Source organism: Strigops habroptila, chromosome 1, assembly GCF_004027225.2.
Source record: "Strigops habroptila isolate Jane chromosome 1, bStrHab1.2.pri, whole genome shotgun sequence".
Taxonomy (NCBI): domain Eukaryota; kingdom Metazoa; phylum Chordata; class Aves; order Psittaciformes; family Psittacidae; genus Strigops; species Strigops habroptila.
Window position 1 is genome coordinate 135,124,494 of NC_044277.2, and position 22,301 is coordinate 135,146,794.

Sequence of the window (22,301 nt, forward strand, 5' to 3'; positions counted from 1 at the left end):
GAGTATATAGCTCAGTCTCTACATGGAAAAAGCCAGATCAAAGATACAGCATTTATAAAACTGCTGGTTAAAAAGATAAAAGTGAGATAACAGACATCAATTTTTCACTATAAATCTCCGGATTTACTACAACATTAAAATTTCCAGTAAAAGCAGGGTTTTATATACCTGAACTCTAATGGCCTATTCTGAAAATATTTAAGTCAGGAAAAGCATGGTATTTGCATGCCAAAAGCAATTTTAGTGCCAATATTTAGCATTCCCTTCCCATTTAACTCCTTCCCATCTACTCAGAGAGTGTGAGATGCTCTGCTTAACGCCTACCTTGTGTGCCTCCCCACGCAGCCTTTTGGAGGAGGACACTCCAGGTGCACACTAAGGTGAAAAGTCAACACTTCTAATAAAACACCACTGCACAAAATACTTGCCTGATGGCTTAGGATGGAGTCTCTGGCATGGTCTGAACCAGTGCTTTTACCTCTATGCTTTGCATGCAAAACTACCCATTTCCAAGGGGCTAACTGCCTAACCAAAGTGAAAGACGGGGGCAGAAGGACAGGAAATTGGGCAACACAACACAACAGCTCAAAGTAACGGATCAGAAATCTCCGTACTAAGATGAAATTTCTGGAGGTATGGGTAGTACTCCACTAGTTTTATTCTAAAACTAAAATTAGAGCATAATTCTGTGAGAGGCAAGTGTACCTTCAACATACAGACATTTTTTACTCAGTGTGAAGGGAGGGCATTTTTTCACCTACCCGGCCACACTCAGCAACCAACAGGATTAACACGACAGAAAAGTAGCTATTTTACCTATTCATTCTACTGTAAATTTACTTAGGTATAATAATGCAGACTAACAGCCCTACACTGTAACATATGGAATTCTCAGAATACGGAAGTTGATATTACTTCAGTTTTTGCAAACTGTAATTTCCTAAATTTAAGAAAGCTTTAGCAATGTAGACTGATTTTCAGAAAAGTTTTGCTTTCTTCCCAGCTTCATACTAGCATGTGCAGGCCCCAGCTTTTCAGTATAACCCGTTAACATAAATGTAACTTATCAAAACACAGCAAAAACACACAGAAACACTAGAAGTCTCTACTTGCCTCATCTCTGCGGGCTTTTAGGTTTGGGGTTTTTTGTTTGTTTGTTTGTTTGTCTGTTTTTATGGAATGAAATTAGATTTCAGCATCTGTCACCACCAAGAAAAAAAGCTCATTCCTGGCTCCCACATGAAAACATTGTAACCAATGCACAGTTACTGAACCATGATGCCTTAATGATCATTACACAAATCAACTTTTTTTTTGTTTGAAATAACGAAATTAAGAATGTGCTTTTATAATTACTTGAATCAGGCTGTCAGGTTATAAATTTAATAAACTCCCAGTATGATTAAACTGTAAAAGTAATGTGTACCACACAACTCTATGTATGTGTGGATTCTTTCAATTTTGGCTTATTCAGGTGTGCCAATTAAATTTTAGTGAACAATGCTGTAAGTTTTGCCATTCTACCACAAAAAAACAACCTGGGAGCAGACACAAAGCACTTGGTAAACCCTTCAGTCTTTTTTTTTTTTTGCACGCATTTTTCTAAAGCTCTCTTTTCAACATAATCTAAGGAAAAAAAATATGTAGACCTATTAGGCAGACAACTTGCAATAAAAATGTAAGGTTTTAAACACTGACATTAGTTTTTTTGCCAGTTACAGTTCTAAAACTCCCCAAAGATATGATGAATTCAAGCAATTTGAATTCTATCTTCCTCAGCTCCTCAGTATAACCATTGTAACTTTTAAAGTATATATCTTGAATTTAACAGAATTTGAATTTATGCTGCAGATAATATATTGATCCTTAAAAACATAGAAACTTTAAAAATATACAGAATGCATACATCCTTATATGGGAAAAGAATTAAACATTTGAAGGAATCTTCTAGCTGAGTCCCCAGTCTTGTTCCAAAGACAGTCCCTTTTCTTTGGGAAAGCCAACAAACCACCAGCAAAGCATGCCATGAAACTACAAGTACACTAATCACCACTCACCTAGCCAGCGCTCAACCTCACTAACATCACTGCAATCTCTTCTTGCTCCCTCCAGCCCTCCCTTATCCTGCTCTGTGACTTCAGCCACACTGAGCCCCTGCAGCCAGCTGGCTTTCGGGCATCAGGTCTACACGTGGTCCTCTGTCAATCAGGTAACTCTTGCCAAATGCACTAACACAGCACAAGGGAAGATGCTTGCTTTTTACCTCAGTGCTAGCTAAATAGAAACTTCTGTAGTGCATCATTTAATAACTCTTCTGTACAAAGTGCTCTTGTCAGCAGAACCTTATCTGCAGTCTCCTGGCTCAGGCAAGTCCAGCCACCTTGCAGATGCTGGCTGCGTAGACATCCAATCTAATGTTGACCCAAATCAGTTCCTTAAAAAAAAAAATTAATAAAAAGGCCCTCCAGCAAACAACTATCTTTGTCCACTGGCAGAGCTGTTTTAGGTCACATACTGTTTTATACCACAACTCCAGACTACATTCATGAGTTAATCAAGTTTTTATATCCAAAATATGTTAAGAGCAGCAATGTTCAATTTTAGCGATATTAAAAACAAAACTATTAACCAACGCATCATTCTCCAGTATGCGTCCTCCAGACTTTTCACTAACTGGAAGTGATTACTCTAGGATTTCCAGTTCTAAGCAGGAAACCAATAATATCCCCAAATTAAAAACCAAACTACAACAAAAAAAGCCCAACAACCAAAAACCAACAACAAAACAACAATGGATCTCTCTCAAGAGAGGTTCCATTAAATAATATGTTTGAACATGCCTCTTTTTCGTGCAAGGGAGACTTCTTTGCCCCAAGAAATATTTCTCTGTACCACTGACAAGCTCCAACGCAGAATTTTTTATGATACAGATATCTCCTTAAATATCTTGGCTTGGCTACATATTTTAAGTTTACTAATTGGCTGACTAGGAGGCAGCTGGTTAGAGAAGGCCCAACACATCCAGTTTACCTAAGATGTTACTTCTGTGAAGCAGTTATCTGCTACAAGTAGCACTTAGCTAACTACAGATCCAGACACTTGCTTCACATGTAAGTTAACATTGCATTGCTTAAACTGGGGAGAAGAATAACCTCTGAGAATACAAGCATAATCTCCACAATTAAAGGGAAAAGAACTATGTGTTTGCTGATGTTTGCTTTCTATACTTGGTAACAAAGTTTGTACAAGAATCTAAATTTTATACCAATAGTTTAAAAAACCTGCACCGCATCTTCTGGAAGCTTTTGCACTTCTCTTCGATTACCTGTCCGTTTTAAAGTCAGCATTGGAAAAGCTGTCCCGCCTAGCAATTTTAAGACTGTGCACTTAAATGAATATACTATCACACAAATCAGATCAAAATTATACGGACCAATAGATTGGCTTCATACCTTAGTTTTGTGGAGAACTGCAATGGAAAGGGGAAGGTGTAGAAAACGGACAGTTCTCTAACCCCAAGTCTTGGAATGTAAATAAAGACATCTGAGGAGCACACAGGTTGGAAACTGCTGTAACATTCTATCATAATTAGAAACATTTCAAGAGCCCTGTAATTTCCAATCAAAATTACAGTAATTTCTGATATACAAGCCATGATTCATGACAGAATTTTTACATTCCATGGGAGATTATAGTGGCCTGATGTATGACACACTGAGTACAGCACTAACATAAACAATTCAGTTTAATGTTTAAACAGCACTTGGTGTTTAGAATCCCACAATAAAAGAAACATATTATTGTAGAAATTATCACTTTGACAGTGATTGAAGGGTAGGCAGGCATGTGGCCTATAAAGCTATAATTTTTACAGTCCACAGCTTGAGTTTAATCATTTTGATATAACATTTCCAAAATATTCCTTTAAATGCTCCTTACAGCATATAACTTAAGAGACAACATCCTTTCTGCACAATGAAGTGGAGTAAACTCCAAAATGTGAACAACACAGAAGCCAAAAGTTAAAAATTGTTAAAAAGAAAACCAGCACTAAAATGCTGATGGCCCAAGAAACATTGATCTAACTGTTATCAGATTTCCCTGGAAAATGCTGTATTTTCCTATGAAACAATTTTAGAAAAGTAAAGGAATAGTGATCAAGTGGACTTAATGTTTAATCTAACGTGAAAAATCTACATTGCAAGTATTGGTGCCTATACTATATCTTTCAAATGTCGGTGTAAACATGCTTCTAATCTTTCTCACTTTTCTGTATGTTTTTACTTACTTCTTGAGCACATTCTCACTTAAATCAGTGCTTTTGCATACTCCAGTGATCTATCTCAGAAGACATGTCACTTACGATAATCACACCCAACAAGTGCTTGCTGATTTCCCTCTCTTGCCACTAAACTTGACAGAAATTCTTCACTTGAAGAAAATAGAACAGGAAACCACACAACAAAGGCTTAAAACTGAATATGCAATATATGCACACATGCAGGTAAAGAAGCAGCCATTGTATTTCATAAAGATCATGTTCTCTCAGATGTAACCTGTGTAACCGTAATTTGCTGGGTTGTTTGTTTTCTTGATGGGGATGCTGCTGCCCCATCTCCCATGCACAGCCTCACCAGTGGGTGTAAGTATTTCCACAAAAAAACAGAACCCCGAGTTCAACAGCGCATGTAACTGCAAAATACCAAAGCCTCGAGATGAATTTGGTAGCACGACACAGAACTTGCCCACAGCTTCTGTCACATCCACGCTAGCTAAGAACTGATGAACCTCTTGCTTTCCAAGCCATGCAAGACCCATGGGCATGCAGCGAAGGCATCTTGCAGGCGGGGAAGAGGGAGGGATGCATCTTGGAAAGCCGCTTCTCAACCTGCCTGGTCATGGGTAACCAGAGGTTACCTTTACGCTCAGCACAGAGCTCCAAGTTGCGGTACCAGGCTGGTGGGCTAACCCAGCCACTTGTTGTAACTCACACAGAAACAGATCAAAACCGGGGTGGGGGAAATAATCACACAGACAGGGAGGCCATTGTGCCCTGGGAATGAACTTTACCTGGCTTTTAGTTGCTGCAACCTTTGCAAACAGTGCTTGAGACACCTTAGCTCTCTTCATTTCCTGCTGAATCTCATCGTAAATAGAAGCATTAATGTTCATGGAATTATTTTCTGTCTTTCCATTCCTCTCTGTGGCAATAGTAGCAGTTTTGACCTAGAAAATAAATTTTATGAGACATTTTTTGTTATGAAGAAGCTGTTTTCCTCTCTTTCCTTCCCCAAGTAGTTCCCCTTTCCATTTTATTCCTTTTATTCAATCTAGCTCCGATGTTCTTTCAGCTTTTCAGAGACCTAACATTATAAGTTATTCGTGGTTTAGGCAACCGAGAAACAAGAAAATTCAGCATACTGTTAACAGGTGAGTGCATCTGAAACATGAGTTATCATTAACTGACTACTGTGACTTTCAACAGCATAAAACAAATTAGGTGCAAACCTGCCAAACAGTCTTGTAGGGACTGGTGAATCCTTACATCATTTCTTTACCACATGCAAGTTAAGTGAAAATAGTGCAGCATAAAAGAACCTCTAATGAAATAAACCGCTGACAGATATATCTTGATTCATGCCTTATGTCCAGTACACTCAAATGCATGATAATGCAGAGAAGTTGTGGCTTTAGATTTAACTTTAAAAAATATTATCTTACCAGTTGAATTCTTAAGCTGTTTTTAAGAAAGCAGTAATTTAGAATAATGAATATTTTAGCCACTCATTCATGAAATTAAGGTAGGGCTTTTTTAAATCTTAATTCTAGTTGTATTTCACTTACATACATCAAATATTTATTCTTCTTGCAGTCCAGGTTAAAAAAAAAAAAAAAAAAGAAAAAGCATGAAAACAAGACAGAATGATTACACTACCACATCTGTGCTGCATCTGCAGCATGAAGGAAAACAACAAAACATACATCAGTAGTGACATCATGTGCAGAAAAAAATCCTTTCCTTCAGCCTCTGGAAATGACTGAAGACATGTTTCAACACCAAGAATCATCCCACCAGGGTTACAGTGCAGTTTCTGTAATATCAGTTGAGAGGTACAAAAAATCACCAGGTACTCAGCTTATCCTACAATATTCTCAATAATTAAGGATAACATCTTTCTTTAGCAGCTACTCTTGCAATGCTTGCCCAAGATTAGCGGACCTAATGGGCCACTAATACTAAAGCGGAGAAAAGGAAAGACTGGATTTCTGCCAAGAACCCACCAGGTGATGATGCAAAATCAAACCTTTAGATTTCAATTCAAATCTACTAGTTCATACTGAGGTTCTTGAGAGTACTTCATTAATGTAGCCATTCAGAAGTTACATGTCTAGCCTAAGTTAGTCATTCAGGCTACCTTGAAATCTAATGGACAGAGCTTTGCACTTCGAGAGGATGATTCAGCCTACTCCTAATTATGTGCCTAAACCCACACTTTGACTATCAGTTTAATCCACTGCAAGTCAACATCTTCCTGTGCTCTAAAGTCCCTTGAGGTTCAAAGGGAAATCATGACAATATGATAATTTATCTTCTAATCTATCTGTCTGTGAGTTTTCATATGTCACAGGTCTCACACTATGAGTGTCAAAGGTGAGAGATATACTTAGGCAAATCATCCACCCATTTTTTCCTAGCAATGTCAAGCTCAATTTGTGTTAACTATCTCCCATAGTGCTTTTAAGCCAAAATAACCTAGCCCAGAACTGGGAGTGCACACCACTTTTGCTGAGCCTGATTTGTCTATGAGGCTTTTCAAAAGGAGCTGTCCTAACGCATGTCCATTAGCTGCAAGGGGCAAAACCCCAGCAAGAACAAGGCGTCCAAACACACCTCCACCTGCCGCCTTCTGGCAGGCATTAGCAACTTTCTGGTATCTGAAAACATGAACCCTAAACGAAAAGGGAAATGAAGAGAAATCCCAGAATGTAGCATAAAGTTTATGAGGTGATTTGCTTTCATCTGAAAACAACTGGTACTTTGCAGACATGACCTGGAGAGTGAGGCCTTTCCGTTTCTGCAGTGTGACATTTTCAGGTGATGCTACAGTAAAGGTTGGCCAAGCCTGGTCCAACGCCTGCTCAGAAACATTTGAGGCACCTGGCAGTGGGCAGCGTGAGGAGCAGCAAGATGAACCTCCCGCAGAGCAGGAAAACACATGCCTCACACTGGGCAAATCAGCATGTGGCCACGAGAGCAGGTACAGCTCCTGAATACCATGCAATGAAATCATTTGAGAATTCCAAAATGAGTGGCAATTTTATAAACTTTAAAGTAAAAGATAACTGACAACCAATAGCAATGTTAAATACACAACTGGAGACAGCCTTCTCTGCTTGCATGTAAAAATCAGGCTAAGCTAAACTACCGAATGAAAATGAGGTGGTTTTGTCAACACACCTTCTTGGATCTCAGGTTTAAATTTTGGCAAAGTTATTTCACTCCTTCCCAAAGAAATATTTCTAACTTGTGACTAATCTTTCAGGGTCCTAAGAGGAAGACGAGAAGACGATGATATTCAGCTAGCACACACAAGTCCATGGTACCTTTTGGGAAGGAAACACTTTGCTCTTGTGATCCTGATCAAAATGCCTTTCTTCTGTTAGCACATTGCCTTTTTGGTTGCTACTCAGCTTCAAAAGACAGTTTCACATTGTAGCAGTACTTCACAGACAACTTAACTGAGCTGCGAACACTCAGATCATCAAAACCAAGACTTGCACACCATGTTGGAGACATAATTTAAACTGTGCATCTTGGTCTACACTTTTCAATACCCAATTTACTACAGATATGCATTTAACCCAGGGGAATTACTGAAAATCCTCATTCTAGTTGGTAAATCACATCTATCCTTATACAGGTACAACAAACTCAACAGCATCTAGTACATCACTGAAGTTCAAACAGACAAAATCCTATTGCCTTCTATTGATACTGCATTAGGAAATGAACAACAGAAAACACTAATATAGAATCATAGAGTGGTTTGGGCTGGAAGGGACCTTAAATATCACCTAGATCTTACCCCTAGGTATAGGCAGGGACACCTTCCACTATACCAGGCTGCTCAAAGCCCCATCCAGCCTTGCCTTGAACACTTCCAGGGTTGGGGCATCTGCATCAAAAAGCCATATTAGCCTCAAAAGCTTGAGGAGAATAGAAGTCTTAAAGGTATAAAATGATCTGTTTGGGGATTATCAAGAGTTGTTGTTCACAGCCATACCCTCACCCTCTCCAATTTACATCACTGCTCAAGTATAAAAATTCTTCCCCTGCCTCTTAACAACTTCTCTTCAAAGATCAGGTATAGACTCTGGCTGGACTAGATGGACCATTGGTTTGCTCTGGTCTGATGAATTCCATGCAATAATGCTAATTAACCTCTTGGAGAATATCCATACATAAAATTGTTTCATAATTTATACATAGCAAGCATCTAGGCTGTTGTGTTGAATTTAGAATTGAGTTCAAGACAGAGGCTGTTTGAAGCTGGGTTGAAAAAACACCCTCCTCCTCAAAAAGCCCGAACAGAAAACAAAAAAGCCCTCAACGGTGCAACTTCAGGACTTGGGAGAGGAGGTGGAAAAAGTATTCGTTTTGGAGAGAAAAACAAAACAAAACACAATCTCTCATCTTATCCACACTTAAGCACACCACCCACACTTATAGCCACATTTTCTGTTTAGGAAAGAAACCACAGATCAGCTAATTTTTTTTAACTAGATTTTGCAAACACTAACTGAACAAGGAAGCTATATTTTACAAATGTAACACACCAAGAATCAGAAAATCATTTGGCCATCTTCCTGTCACCAATCAATTTAGTCTTCTAAAAATACTTGGGAGAAAAAAACCCAACCCAAACACATTCATCCCCTCCTGGCCTGCCCAGATACATCTTCTCATCAAATAAGACTGATTACAGCAGCAAGAAATTCTGGATTAATTCAATTTTCCTAAACAAAGGACAGTTTTTTATAGAAGGGATAACCAATCTGAAGAGGTTTTCACAAATATGGAAGCTCGTTTCTTCCCCACCAAAAGTGAAACAAAAAAATCTCTTATAACACATTCTCATAAGTACTGTTTTAGCTTGGGAAAAAAAATCTTCTTTAATCCTGGTTTAGCTTTTAATATTACATCGTACATTAAAATTCATAAAGTAGTTCGTTCCAGGCAAAACAAACTACTTTTCAGTTCTGCTCTGCAAATAGCACGGGAGGTACAATAAATGCTATTGCTTTCAGAACAGCTTTTATCAGGACAAGGTTTACTACTCCATTATTACAGTGGCGCCTGGAAGTGCAGTTATAGTTAAGTGTCAGGGTTTCCATTAACTCTCCTCCATGGTGGTTTTCACGGGGTGGTGGTGAGAGGGTTGCATTTCTTATTTTGTGCATTTTTACTTTCATTAAAATGCAACTTGGCACAAAGATATCAACCTCATTCTCAAATAAAAATTTTGCTGGTGTTGATGTATGGCATGTGCATGTGTTTGAACCCCAGGGCTCCACTGTTAAGATTCACTGGTGTTATCCAGAGTTCCTTGCAATGGAGGTTCATTGGTCCTCAAACACCAGAAAAGCAGTGTCCTCCTCAAGACCAGTCTTTCAAGAGTGACATTCTATCTCTGGGACCCAAACTGAAATAGCTTTAGCATGAAGGAACTGTAATTTATCTGTAGTCAGAGGTAGGCCAGGATCATGTTTATGAAAATGAAGGTTTTTGTCAATTGAGTACCCAGAACCATAACTCATGCAAGATTTGTGGATGCTTCTTAAAAAAACGATATTCTGCTCTTGATGTTACATGTACTCTGTTTACAGAGGATGATAATGGTCTCCAAGCGTTAGCACAAATTTTCTTTGGGGAATATGGGCTTTTTTTTCTTCCTTCTAGGTTGAAGAGGTTAAACTGTCTCCGTGATGCAGTACCTACCTGATGGAGATGCTCATATTTATAAACTTCAGAGCCCAAGGAAAGAGCCTGACAGACAGGCTTCTGCCCCAGGAGGCGGCAAGATGAACAATGTCCAGGGGAAAAATTCTTGTGTATGCTGACTCCTTGTGCTCAGTCCACCAGCATGAAAGACAGTAGCGGACTTTTACAACTTGACCAGCTTAGAGGGCTATACGTGTATCCCAAAAGCTCATGCATTAGAGGCTAATGATTTCAATTAAAAAAAAATTAAAAAGTAAGATTTTGCTTTTTTGTGTAAGTCAGAGAGAAAGGAAGAAGTGAGGGGGACAACGAGCTGCTTAAAGGATTTCAAAAAAGAATTGGAAACAATCCAGATACATTAGCTCAAGTAGCGGCTAGTTAGAATGCTGTAAAAATGAGATAAATTCAACACAGTTCCTTCTAACTCAGGCACCAGGATATATGCTTGGTGAGTTCCTACTATCCTATCAGACCTCCAAGGTCATGCTTTCTGTTTTTGCATGAAACAGTATGCAAAATTCACACAGAACAAGCACAGCTGCTAAATGGTTAAGTCTGCTCTACTGTCTGGCCACCAGTTGGCAACACAAAAATGCAAAATAGATCCTTTTCAGGATGTTTATTTTCACATCCTTCCGAAACTGATAACTTGCAATTGCAAAATAAACCTTCATGTGTGGCATATTAGCTCCCATTTTTCATGGTTTCATAGTTTAATTGTTTCAAATGTTACACTGGTCTAAAGGTTTAATATTAAATATGTTGGCTCTTGCGTAAATTCTGTTGTCACGATAAATGGTCTATTTTGTCTTTCAACAATCGTCCAAGAAGCTGACAGCTAAGCTAGAAAAATGTTACACTGCATTCCTGTATAGCAAACTTTAAATAATTGCTTCTGATAAAGTTAATAGTAAGAATGCCAGTAGTTCTATTTCCTTAGCATCAAATATTAAATAAACTGTGGACTTTTGGGGAGGGGGATATCAGAGCAGTAGTTTGCATTAATAATTTTGTAGTATCCTGACTATAATCTATTTCTGCTATGATTTGTAGTTATACTTGCCAGTGTAAAAACTAGAACAATTTAATTATTATTTCTAGCATTAAGTGTACTTATGTTACCAACACGGATATTTCAATTTTCAAACTTAGAGCTCTGAACACTCAGTAGCAGGCGGCAATCGTTTCACATGTTTACAGGTGGGTAATTCTGGCAACATGTAAAAAAGTCGCACAGAATGGCAACTCGGAGGTTTCTACATCCTTTGTCCATCCACTAGGTAAAGTGTGTATATTTTGCTGAATGACAGAGAACAATATAACAACCAGAAAGATGATTGTTTTGTTCTGTAGATATCAAGTATTAGTCTAATAAAGTTTCCTTGTTTTCCTTTTGAAAGGAATCAAAACTGTATGCTGTTTCCACTTTGAACTGTCACAATTAGGTTAACTATACTCCTGACTGCTACTGAAAAAATGAAATGTAATTATGAACAAGAGTGCAGCAGAGACAGATAGATTCCCCCCTCTCCAAACTCTAAATTTGGACTTACAGTATGTTTTGTCAGTTAAGAAAACCTCTAAGTCTCACTTTCTTTCTGACTGCCAGGGATTTATACAGTTTAAAGTGTGAATTAAAACCAACACAAGGACTACCTCTGGCTTGACATTCTTCTGGAAGGTCCTGTAATTAACTCTGTTCTTTAGCTGTGAAATTGCCCAAGACCACTTGAGACAGAGTGAGACATTACCTTGGCAGAAAGAGATAAGTTAAGAAAGAGGGTTAGCCTTTGCTCTGAATTACCTGGGCTGTGGGAGCAGGTACAGATATTAAAACAAACTCCACTGTTATTTTAAACACAGTTATCTATATTTAACTATTTCCCACTAAAGCATTACTATGTAAATAAATTCTCATCCTTTATCTTGAAGAGTATCTATAGTGTATTTCACAGGCTAAACTCAATTAATTATAACAAAACTAGACCATTAGCAGAGTCCGTTCTTTCTGCTACGAATTTTTTCTCTTCATGTGAAAAGTGCTGCAGCAGGTCAAAGTGATCTTCTGTCCTCGTTTTCCTACAATTCTGTTATTCATTACTTTAGTGTGGTCCTTAGTATCCATTAGCTGCAGAAAAATTAGAAAATAACCTTGAGGAATTTATAGCATTGAGAATGAGTATGGCAGAAAGTCATAGGCACAAGCCTAAGCCTGGTTAGTAAAAAACTGCTGTGTTTATGTACTCAACCATCACAAAACTCCCACGACCCCAAACCTTGCTTTGTATAGCAAATCCAGACTGCGTATACACTATGATTCCCACATATATGCAGATCAGTTTGTTTTCTTCTTGCACAGGTACAATCTTGAACCACAGCAATGCAGAGTACTTCAGAAAAGACAGGTTTTTGGAGTGTTTCACTCACAACCATGTTTTTCCTTTGTAGCAATCCTATGCATTCCTATGGCTCACACCTGTATTCCTCATGCACCCTAAAAATCACCATTAGAGTTTCCTTGATAGACACAAGGACTACATCACTGAATTTCTGGATCCCACTAGACCAAGCTTTATCACTGTGAGAGAATTAAACCAATAGCTCCACTAGATTTTACAGAAATCAATAGGAGTTTCATTTGAACAAGTATTAAATGAAGCTTTAGAAAACATATCCATATCTTTCAAGAGTGATGGATATAGCAAGTCTGTCATGTTACCCAGTTGTCAGTAGCTCAACCTGGTAAAAGTGTGCCCAGCGTTTTGGGATGGAGTCTTCTTTCCCCCATCCCTTTAGTTTTACCTGTTCATTTTCTGGAAGATAATTTTTAAGACAATATGATATACTCATACTTCCGCTTTCATTCCCACTCAACTTAGTGGTCCAAATCCTTCAACATTGCTATTTGAACCTCTAATGTTAAAAACAACACTTGAGAATTACAGATAAAAAAAGACAGCTAAAAGCCAGAATCTTAATAATTAAATAAAATTAACAAAAAACTCTGTAGGGGCCGTAATGGATAGAATTTATCTTAAAACCAGAAAACAGGTAGTAATAAACTGCTACTATCATCCATTATACTTCTTAAATTTATGATATGCACTGCAAATAATGATTCTACAAGCATTTAAAGAATGCCAGCAGTAAAAGCTTTCTTCTTTTTAAGAAAGGTATCACGCAGCAGGACAGCGAGAAAACACAAAGAGCAAATCTCAAGGACAGAGAGAGTGGTTTACTTGTGGAGGCCGGCTAGGTGGTGTGCTTATGAGAGGCGCAGGGCCCATTGCGGAGGCTGCGTTCAAGCTCCTTTCCCTTTCGTCCTGGTAAATTCGATCTCGCTCAGCTTCTGGCAGCTGCAAGAAGTTCTGCATAGCCCGAAGGTTTACCAGCAAGGACTGCGAAGCAGTCTTGGGATCCTCTTCCTTTCGGAGGATTTCTGAGAGCAAGCCCTGTAGGGAGGGAAGAAAAAAATACGCTAGAGAGTTAGCCTAGGTGAGTGCCTGTAAAACTGTGCTCTAAGCTACTGCTTATCCGTCCTCTTTCTTCTTTCCACTGGGCTGAGAACGAGAGCAGCAGATACACTATTCACTCCACAGAGGAATATATTAATGGCATTTTAGGTCGTGAAAAGAGAGCCTCAATTGTACCCTTAATTTTATTAAGCATCTGTTTTACATACAACATAAATTGAACCTGCCTAATAGGTCTCCTTCTTTTTACTGACTTAACTTGCCATGAAATCTTTCACAGTCGACAGACAATCACAAGACATTAAGAATAAGTGAAATACAGATAGTCCAGAGGCATGACACTGGGGTGTTCTCAAGCTTCCTAGACAAAATGTATAGCCAACCTAAAAAAAAAAGGCTTTGCACATTTCTAGCAATTTAAACAGCTCTTTGAAAGGAAGTGATATTTCACAACTAATCTGAGATGATAAACTTGCAACGTTTCTGAAGTACTGCTTAACTGACTCCGGTCATGTGCTTTTACAAGTCAATATTTTGTTCTGAGAGTTGTATACTGGAGTTTAACAACAAGTTAGGAAACTCACTGTTGAATGCTCCCCCTCCTTCACCTTCCTCCTCCTTCCACCATGCTCCTCTTTTCCCTAGGACAACCCTAATTCTCACCCACCCCATTGCCTAGGCTATTTATTTGAACACCTGACATACAAGTCCCATTTCCTAATTCCATTTCTGATTTCCTAAAACCACTGTTGTCCTTTGACCACTTTCAAAGTCCAGCACGAATAGATAAAAGCAAGCACTGGGGGCATCTGTATAGCAGCGCCAGAGATGGGCAGGCTGCAGGCAACAGCATGCCACCAGTGGCTTGTAGAGACCACACCAGGTTTCCTACACAATCATTTTATCTTGGTTCTCACAATGGAGCAGGCCTGGCCATCTGGGACTATTCTTCCTCCCTCCTCTTTTCTGGTGTCCAGAAAAAGACTTAGAAGGCAAATAAATGAGTTACAGACAAGAGTGGCATTTGGGTGGAGTATAAGTTTTAAAATTTTTCTTAATAATTAGTCTAATAATAAATTTACTTACTAGCAAATATGGAAATCAAATTCTTGTCTACCATGTTTTTTTCTACTGCTAAGTACTAAACCCCACAGTTACTACTGTTTGTCAGTGGTAGGGTTACACAACTCATCCTCCAAGAGAGGCAAAGCTGTCTGCAGAGCATAGGATGTACAGAATAGTTTAGGTTGGAAAAGACCTTTAAGATCATCAAGTCCAATCACTAACCAAGCACTGCCAAGTCTACCATTAAACCATGTCCCTCAGTGCCACATTTACAGGGAAACTAAACTCAAGTGGACTGGCAGGAGAGAAGACTCTTTACTAACAGCCAGCTCCTTACTAACAGCCCACTGGCAGCCACAGCAAACGTCCTTGAAAAATACTTCAGCCCATAATAGAAAATATTTGCTTGTATAAGTCTTTCCCACATAGTGGGCAGCTAAAAAAAAGTAAAAAAGGCTGTTTTCTTGTATAACTTTTCCCTCCTCAGTGAAATAAGTAAACAAAGAAAATAGGTTTTTGTATTTTTCCTGCATTTGTCAGTATAACTGTTGCTGCAGGACACCTCTTGGTGATTAGAAATGCCATTAAGCATTCATTCCCCTTTTCTTCCCCCATCACCGCCATGGATCTCTGCATGAGCTGGGAGCAGAGGAGACAACATAGATGCAGAGAGAAGAGGGGAGATGAGAGAGCAGGAGGAAGGCAAGGAGAAGGTGTTTGCTTCTAGGAGCTTTGAACCTTAAGGTCAGAATATGTGAGGAAATAATATGAAACATAAGGTGTAGTACCAGTCGCAGGCAAAGTCTTACAATACAGTTCGCCTGCTTCAAATATTGCTTCCTTGCTACTGCTTCAATTTTCTGAGCACAAAACTTCAGCTAAAGATTGTTGGACAAGATGTAAAATGGGAAAACCCTAGAAAGAAAACATCATCTCTCACATCCTGCCCCATGCTGACATGCAGAGATTTACTGCTCATTTTACCAGGTTTGAATTGGTTTGCCAAGATACAAGTCTCGGTGTGATCTCCTGATATTGTACCTCAGGTTGTATAAAAGCTAAATGCTGCTTTGCAGAGAGATTATCAACACTGTTAAGCTCAGGGTCCTCACTGTTCCTCCATTGTATTCTTTTCGCACTGGAAATTCATTTTCTTAAAATGTTACCAGATGTCATTGAAAAAAAGAAAGTTTACGTGTCACCACAAGTATAATTCATTACTAATTGCACAAAAATGTTCCATAAAAATTATCAGGGCTTTCAAAAGCTAATTATGAATTCTTTAAAAATGGAGATAAATGAAAGTGTCTGCCAATATGAACAAAACTCCTGCCTGTCTGGCCTCCAGTTTGTCTCCTCTTTGAATATAATCACTGATTCAAATAGATTTTATCAGCCTGATAGAACTTCAAAGCTCCCAGAAGAAATGTGCCCAAAACATGCAGAACATCCCTGAACGCTATTCCTCTCCTTTGCAGGGTGCTCCCATCCCATGTCCAGGTGGAAGATTATTCACAAGCTCCACCCATAAGCCTGGACCCCTGCCAAGTAAGTTATAAGCAGACACATTTATCTATGTCGCTTAGTAGCGAGAGGAGAGCTGTCATGATAGTGTAATAGCACCTTTTTACCTTTTATTCAATAGTGATATGGATAGTGTGCTTTTTCTTAAATTACACTACGAAGAATTATATGAATACAGTGGCAATTTCTGTTATACTTAAGCAGGCAAATTTCTCTCTACCACATAATTTACAGAACTCAAATTCAATAAAATATTACATGATGGTCCATTACTGTTATCAATTTTGAATAATCCATCTTCATTTTTCACTTTACTGGAAAATAAAGTGTGCCAAAGACAAAGTGGAAGAAAGAAAAAAAACACAACACCCTGCCTGAGAAGGTGGTTTGTGTAAACTTAGATTTTGTTTTAAAATTACATGGGGCCGTTTATTGCATTCAAGTGTTCTCCCTCGAAATAGCGATAGGCCCGAATTAGCATGAGCACAGTCCTAAATACACAGAAGTTTTCACATATGAGAAAAGGCATTATACATTAATAAAAGGCAACGTATCCCAGCAGCTAATATTTTAAACAAGCATGAGGGTAAGTAGAAAGGAGGGCAAGAGAAAAGGTATCTGGCAGAAACAGAGAAGTACTCAAAACCCTTGAGATTAAAAACTGACACTAGTGAGAAGAAGAAAAATTACAATAGTTAGGCATGGCAAAAGCAGCAAAAAGCGCTCCCTCTCCCTTCGCAAAGGTGGAGCCGAGAGGTCACCTCCGTACAGCAGCACCCAGGTTCATGCAGCAAATGTTATGGTTGAAAGCGTACACAGAGACGGGCAGCCCTGAGTTACAGTTCCAACCACAACCGTGACTAACACAATTCGTTGCTCGTGCAGTACGTACATGTCACTCTGCCATGCACCAGGTTAAGCTACACCTTCAAGTCAAACATCAACCTTGCTTGTGGGAACCCAAACTTTCCATTTCCTGACTCATGTTTACATTTACAAACACACAACAGAAATGGTAGAGGAGTTTGTTTATTTGTTTAGGGCTCTGAAGGTGATTCAGCCTATGCTCCACTCCAGCTCTCTCAAGAACAAAACAGAGTAGAGAACCTCCCAGTTTGACTGCAAATCTGCAGGGGCAGGCTGAGCCTCTCTGCTGATGGGAGGCTGTGGCAGAGGCTAGTGTAGGGCACCGCACTTTGGGGGCCTGCCCTGATGCATCCGCACTATCATCCTGCGGCTACTTGGTGGCACCCAGCCAGTGAACTGATCACAAATGCCATTTTCTGGCCAGCAAAGAGCAGGAAAATACTGACCTCACTCTTTCAAAAGAGCAGAGGTGTCTGCACTGACATCAGCTGGAAAAAATACTGTTTATTCAGTCAAACAGCAACCGAAACACAAGGAGATCAATATACCAAAATCACCCTAGCTAACAGAGAGACTGATAGACACATTTGGTGAGCCATAACTGGTTGCCAAGCTTGAGGTGAAACTCAGATCTGCTAGCACAAATCCTGACTCAACAAACTTTTCCATGGTGCAAAAGAGGGCCAAGAGGATTCATTTTCTTTGCAGCCAAGGAGCTGGAATCGCAACTGCCAAAGGACAAATGAAACTTCAGACCCCGCTGCACTCTGAAGCCTTCCTCGAAGGATCACTGTGAAATTTCTTATGGGGAGAGGTGCTCCATCATCCAGATCTGCTGCACTCTACAACTGTTCTATTGCTCCTGTGTAGATGTTAATTTTCATTCAAGTTATAGCTATCTGGACTCCTCTGATTAAACTTTGCAAGGCACATTCCTGAGAACTACTGAGTTTTGAAACTACCATTTTGAAATTAAGGGTAGGGAGAGAAGTTATCCAAGAAGATATTAAGAGCACCCTTTCAATTTTACAAGGTGTGTCCGAGGGGTTTTTTCTGTCTTATACGTAGATGATAATTAAAAAAAAAAACCAAAAAAACCAAACAAACAAAAAACCTAACCAAACCAAACCAAAATAAAAAAAAAAAAAATCCCCCCAAAAGACGTCTTATTTTTCAGAAGTAATTTTACCAAATTCTTTCATTTGAGTTGGGAAGAGGTACAAATGTTTCTAGTCAACATTTTTGCTCCCAAATCAAAAATTTTTGAAAATCAGGGCCAAATGTTGAACTACAACACTAAGCTCGTAGAACCCACCCTTCCCGTCCAAAACCACCACTAAACTCTGTATTCATATTGTAGAGCACAAGTCTTAAAATGAGAGGTGCCAACATGGTCAGCTGATTCCACCAAAGTCCATTTTTACATTAAGCTAAATTACTCTTAGTTTATCATTCACTTCCTTCCTTTACTTTTACAATGAAAGCAAATCTCCCCCCTCATCTGAGACCATATCTCAACATCAAGGTTTTTTTGCACAGAACTCCTAACCAACTTCAGTGAGATCTTCTGCCTTTAGAAACTGATGGCATGATATGGTCCCTGGACACAGCTCAAATATGCTTATGACAGTTTCAAAAATGTCAGTGGTAAGCCTGAGTTAGTTTTTTATCTCAGAAAACAGTAGACGAATTTAAACAAGCACTTTCACCTGCTCTAGCCAGAAAGGAAAAAGAAAAAAGACAAAGGGTATTACATCAATATTAGAAAATAACTTCTAAGTAGCATCAGTTATTAAAGTGCTGCCCTAATTTTAGTAAAATGTGATGTATCCTTCAATAAGCTTTGGTGAATTCAGAAGTACAGCAAGTAGAACAAATGTACATATTTTCATGTAAGAATCACGGGTATCTCTACCTGTGTTTATGCTTGGACATTAGCTATTACTGTTGGTAAAATGAACAATTTTCAGTTTTGCCAAGGTGAAATGTGCCTACAACAAACTCCTCTGGATTTCAGCAGGGCTTCGCTTCATATGAAGAGTATACTGAGATATTTCTTGGCAACACTGAGGCTAACATTCTCTAGGCTCCTAGTATTTTCTTTTCTGTTTCCTATGTTTGCCACAATACATAACAAATACTTCAAAATCTTATGTAGCTATCTGCAAATACTGATTTGATTAGCTAACACAATTTGTAGGACATAGGGATAATACTCTGTGGGGGTTTTTTTTTAGTAGATTTGATTGAAAATTGCCATTTACATATCTATTTAAGCTATTTATTTATGCTATTTACATATCTATTTATGCTATTTACATATCTATTACATATCTATTTCATATCTCCTCATGGGATTTGTTTTCAATGCTCATTTTGGGGTTTCCTCACAGTTTGGGGTCACTTTGAACACATTTTACCAAGCTGGTTAACCACAACATCTGTGGGAGAATTTAGCTTTAAACAAATATTTAATAATGTTTGTAGAAAGAAAAACATATAGTAATCAGAAATCAGTATCTGCACTAGAAATCTGGTTGCACATTTGCATTCATCACATCTCAAAAGCATCTTCTCATACTGTGTCATATAAATTCAATGTCCAGTTAGAGCCAATGATCCTTTTACTCAGGTAACAAATACTGCGCTCATGCACAAATGATAGATCAAAAGCTGTATGAAAAACTAGCTGACAAAACCTGAACAAATTATACTTTGGAGGGGGAAGAAAGTTAAGAGAAAACAAGATGCTTTTAGGCAAGTCTGAGAAACAAGTAAATATTTAATAAACTATTTATTTTCTGAATTATTTGCTTGGCTTTTTGTCCAAGTAAGATGGCAGCTGCAAACCACTGTAACTTGAAGCTACTATTATTACTTTAATACTCTGTATTATCAATAGCTAAAATATTAAACACTCTATTAAACAAAATTCTGTGTCAGTTTTTTGTAAATATAACAACTGACATTGCCTGAACCTAACTTACACAAGTAATCCTTGTATAAGTTCACGTATCCTATGAAATTCTGTATGAGCGACCCAGATCTTGAAAACCTCCTCTGCTGCCAAAAGGAAAGACATACACACACATAGCTCTACAGAAAATTCAGACAATGACTCTACTTTCTCTTAGCTAAAAGAAGATGTAAAAATTTTTAAGACAATAATAATTCAGAACACTTACAAATGACATGCTGATTCAAACCTGTTACCGGTGCATTTGAAATGGAGTTTTTATTCTCTAAGCTATGCAGCAAGACACATCAACATTTCAAGACAAGCCCAAATTATGATTTTTTACTATATTCTACAATGGCCAAATACTTGTTCCTTAGGTTTAAAAATGTGGAATCCAAAGCAACTTTACCTACATCTTTTTTTTTAAATATCTTCTGTACAATAAATATCCTATTTTATTTTCTGTTAAAACAGACTTTTAAAATTTTGACATCTTATTATTTGTATTGGATATACTGACATTTCTTCCATAATTTCTGCTTGATTAAATTCCATGCAACATGGCATTAAGTTAAATTCATAGAGCAGAATAAATTATAACAGGGTTAGCTTCTAAAACAGGTGTAAAAAATAACACATTTTAGTGTTACTTATCAGCTTTGCTAGGGCTAGCTAGCTTTTTCCACATTGAAGAGCTGAAGTATATGTTCTGACGTGGACATCGGCAATCTCAGCAACTACCGGTTTTGCAACAAACTACAAAAATACATGTAGAGTAGATGATCTAAAAAAAAAGCTTTTCATTTTTAATCTTTTCAGAAGCCTGAAAAGATGTTATTAGGACTTTCACTAAAATTAAAACAAATGAAAATAAGAATAAAAGATCATCTCCAGTATACCTGTAAAAGAAGACAGATTGTTCAGTGCATGAATGTGGTCAGTATACCTTTGCAACACAAAAGGCAATCTGTTGGGTGACTTTGTGAATGGTTCTGCATAGTGCTGTTCATTTCCTTTCCAGTGAAGATTCAGCTATTCGTAAACCATCACAACTGGAGAGGAACGAAGGTGGCTGTAAGAACAGCGGGTATTTCCACAAACCAGTCACTGAAGATTTCTGTACTGTACCAACATGGACACTGGTCCTGCAAGGAAGCGTGGTTCCTTCACAGGAGCTAAGTGACAAGGCAGAAATAAGGAGAGAGACTTAAATGGTGATAATTACTAATGAGAGAGAGGAAGAAGGGACTCTTAGATTGACAAAAAAAAAAAAAGAGAAAAAAGACAACTGACCTGAGTTCGGTTAAAAGCCACACGTGCAAATACTGCCTGCGAGATTCCTGCTCGTTTCAGTTCGTCACGGACCCACTGGTAGATTTCGGAAGACACCTCTGTGTTTGTTGAGACCTGCTGCTCCAACGGCTTGTTCATGGATCTACTGACAGGAGGAGGGTGGTTCAAGTACTGTTGGTTTAAGGACTGCTGGGCTAGAAGTCTGTTCACTGCATACTGCTGGTTCAGCAACTGGGCCATTACCAGCTGCTGATTCACCAGCTGAGGGCTAATGGGAGTAGATACAAGTCCAGGGTGCAGGTTTGGAAGCGGGGTCCGAACTGATGGTTGACTACCATGAGAAAGCTGAACAGGGGATGGAGGCTGTTCGGCTGTGTTCCCTGGGACCGGCTGCTGACCGAAGTTGACATGGTTGGCACCTTGCTGGGATAGTTCAGAAAGGCTATCCATCTCAACTACGGTGGAAGAGAAACATTGAAAAAGCCAACATAAGACTGAAAATCACAAACTTCACAATCCTCCTGCTAATAAAAATAAACAAATATAAAATGGCACATTCAGGTTCATGCTTCCTGTATTCTTCAGCCTAGATCAGCAGGCACATAACATCACTGTTGCAGATATTTGCCTTCAGAATTCACCTACAAATAACGGTATAGTGAATATATAAAAAAAAACCAAACCAAAAAACAAAACCAACCAAACAAAAAACCCAACAAACTGGTCATCATCATCACTGGGCCCTTGGAAGAACCAGTAGAACATCAGAGGCAAAACCACTCCTTTGCCTTACATGTTGCAGACCACATAAGGCAAAGGAGTAACTTCCTGAGAGTTGTGCAACGGCACAATGCAACTGAACCACGAGCATGTGGCTGCAGAGCACATCCCCACAGCGATGGATGCAGGGGACTTAGGACACGGCAGTAAGCAACTAGAGAGCGGTCAAAGATCAGACACGGCAAACTAGTCTGTGCGCTGCAGAAGGTGGAGGAGGTGAAATGGTCAGTGCACCTGCGCAAAGATTAGGAGGACTGTTATGGGAAAGCACACCCTGACCAGAGAGAGAAGACTCTGGTGACCGGTTTTGTTCCTCCTGTGGTGTCCCCCACCACAA

The 22,301-nt window shown here is 38.8% G+C and overlaps 1 protein-coding gene across 9 annotated transcripts in view; it reads right to left on the bottom strand.

Annotated features, from left to right (window-relative positions):
• SATB1 (SATB homeobox 1) overlaps positions 1-22,301 on the bottom strand; it is a 93,476-nt gene that overhangs the window by 22,116 nt on the left and 49,059 nt on the right. For all 9 annotated transcript variants that reach the window (XM_030477128.1, XM_030477161.1, XM_030477104.1 and 6 more), the window contains 3 exons: positions 21,185-21,639; positions 13,243-13,455; positions 5,071-5,226 (listed from right to left, as the gene is read on the bottom strand). In XM_030477128.1, the coding sequence (XP_030332988.1) occupies positions 5,071-5,226; positions 13,243-13,455; positions 21,185-21,639 (824 nt within the window). The remainder of the gene's footprint in view (positions 1-5,070; positions 5,227-13,242; positions 13,456-21,184; positions 21,640-22,301) is intronic.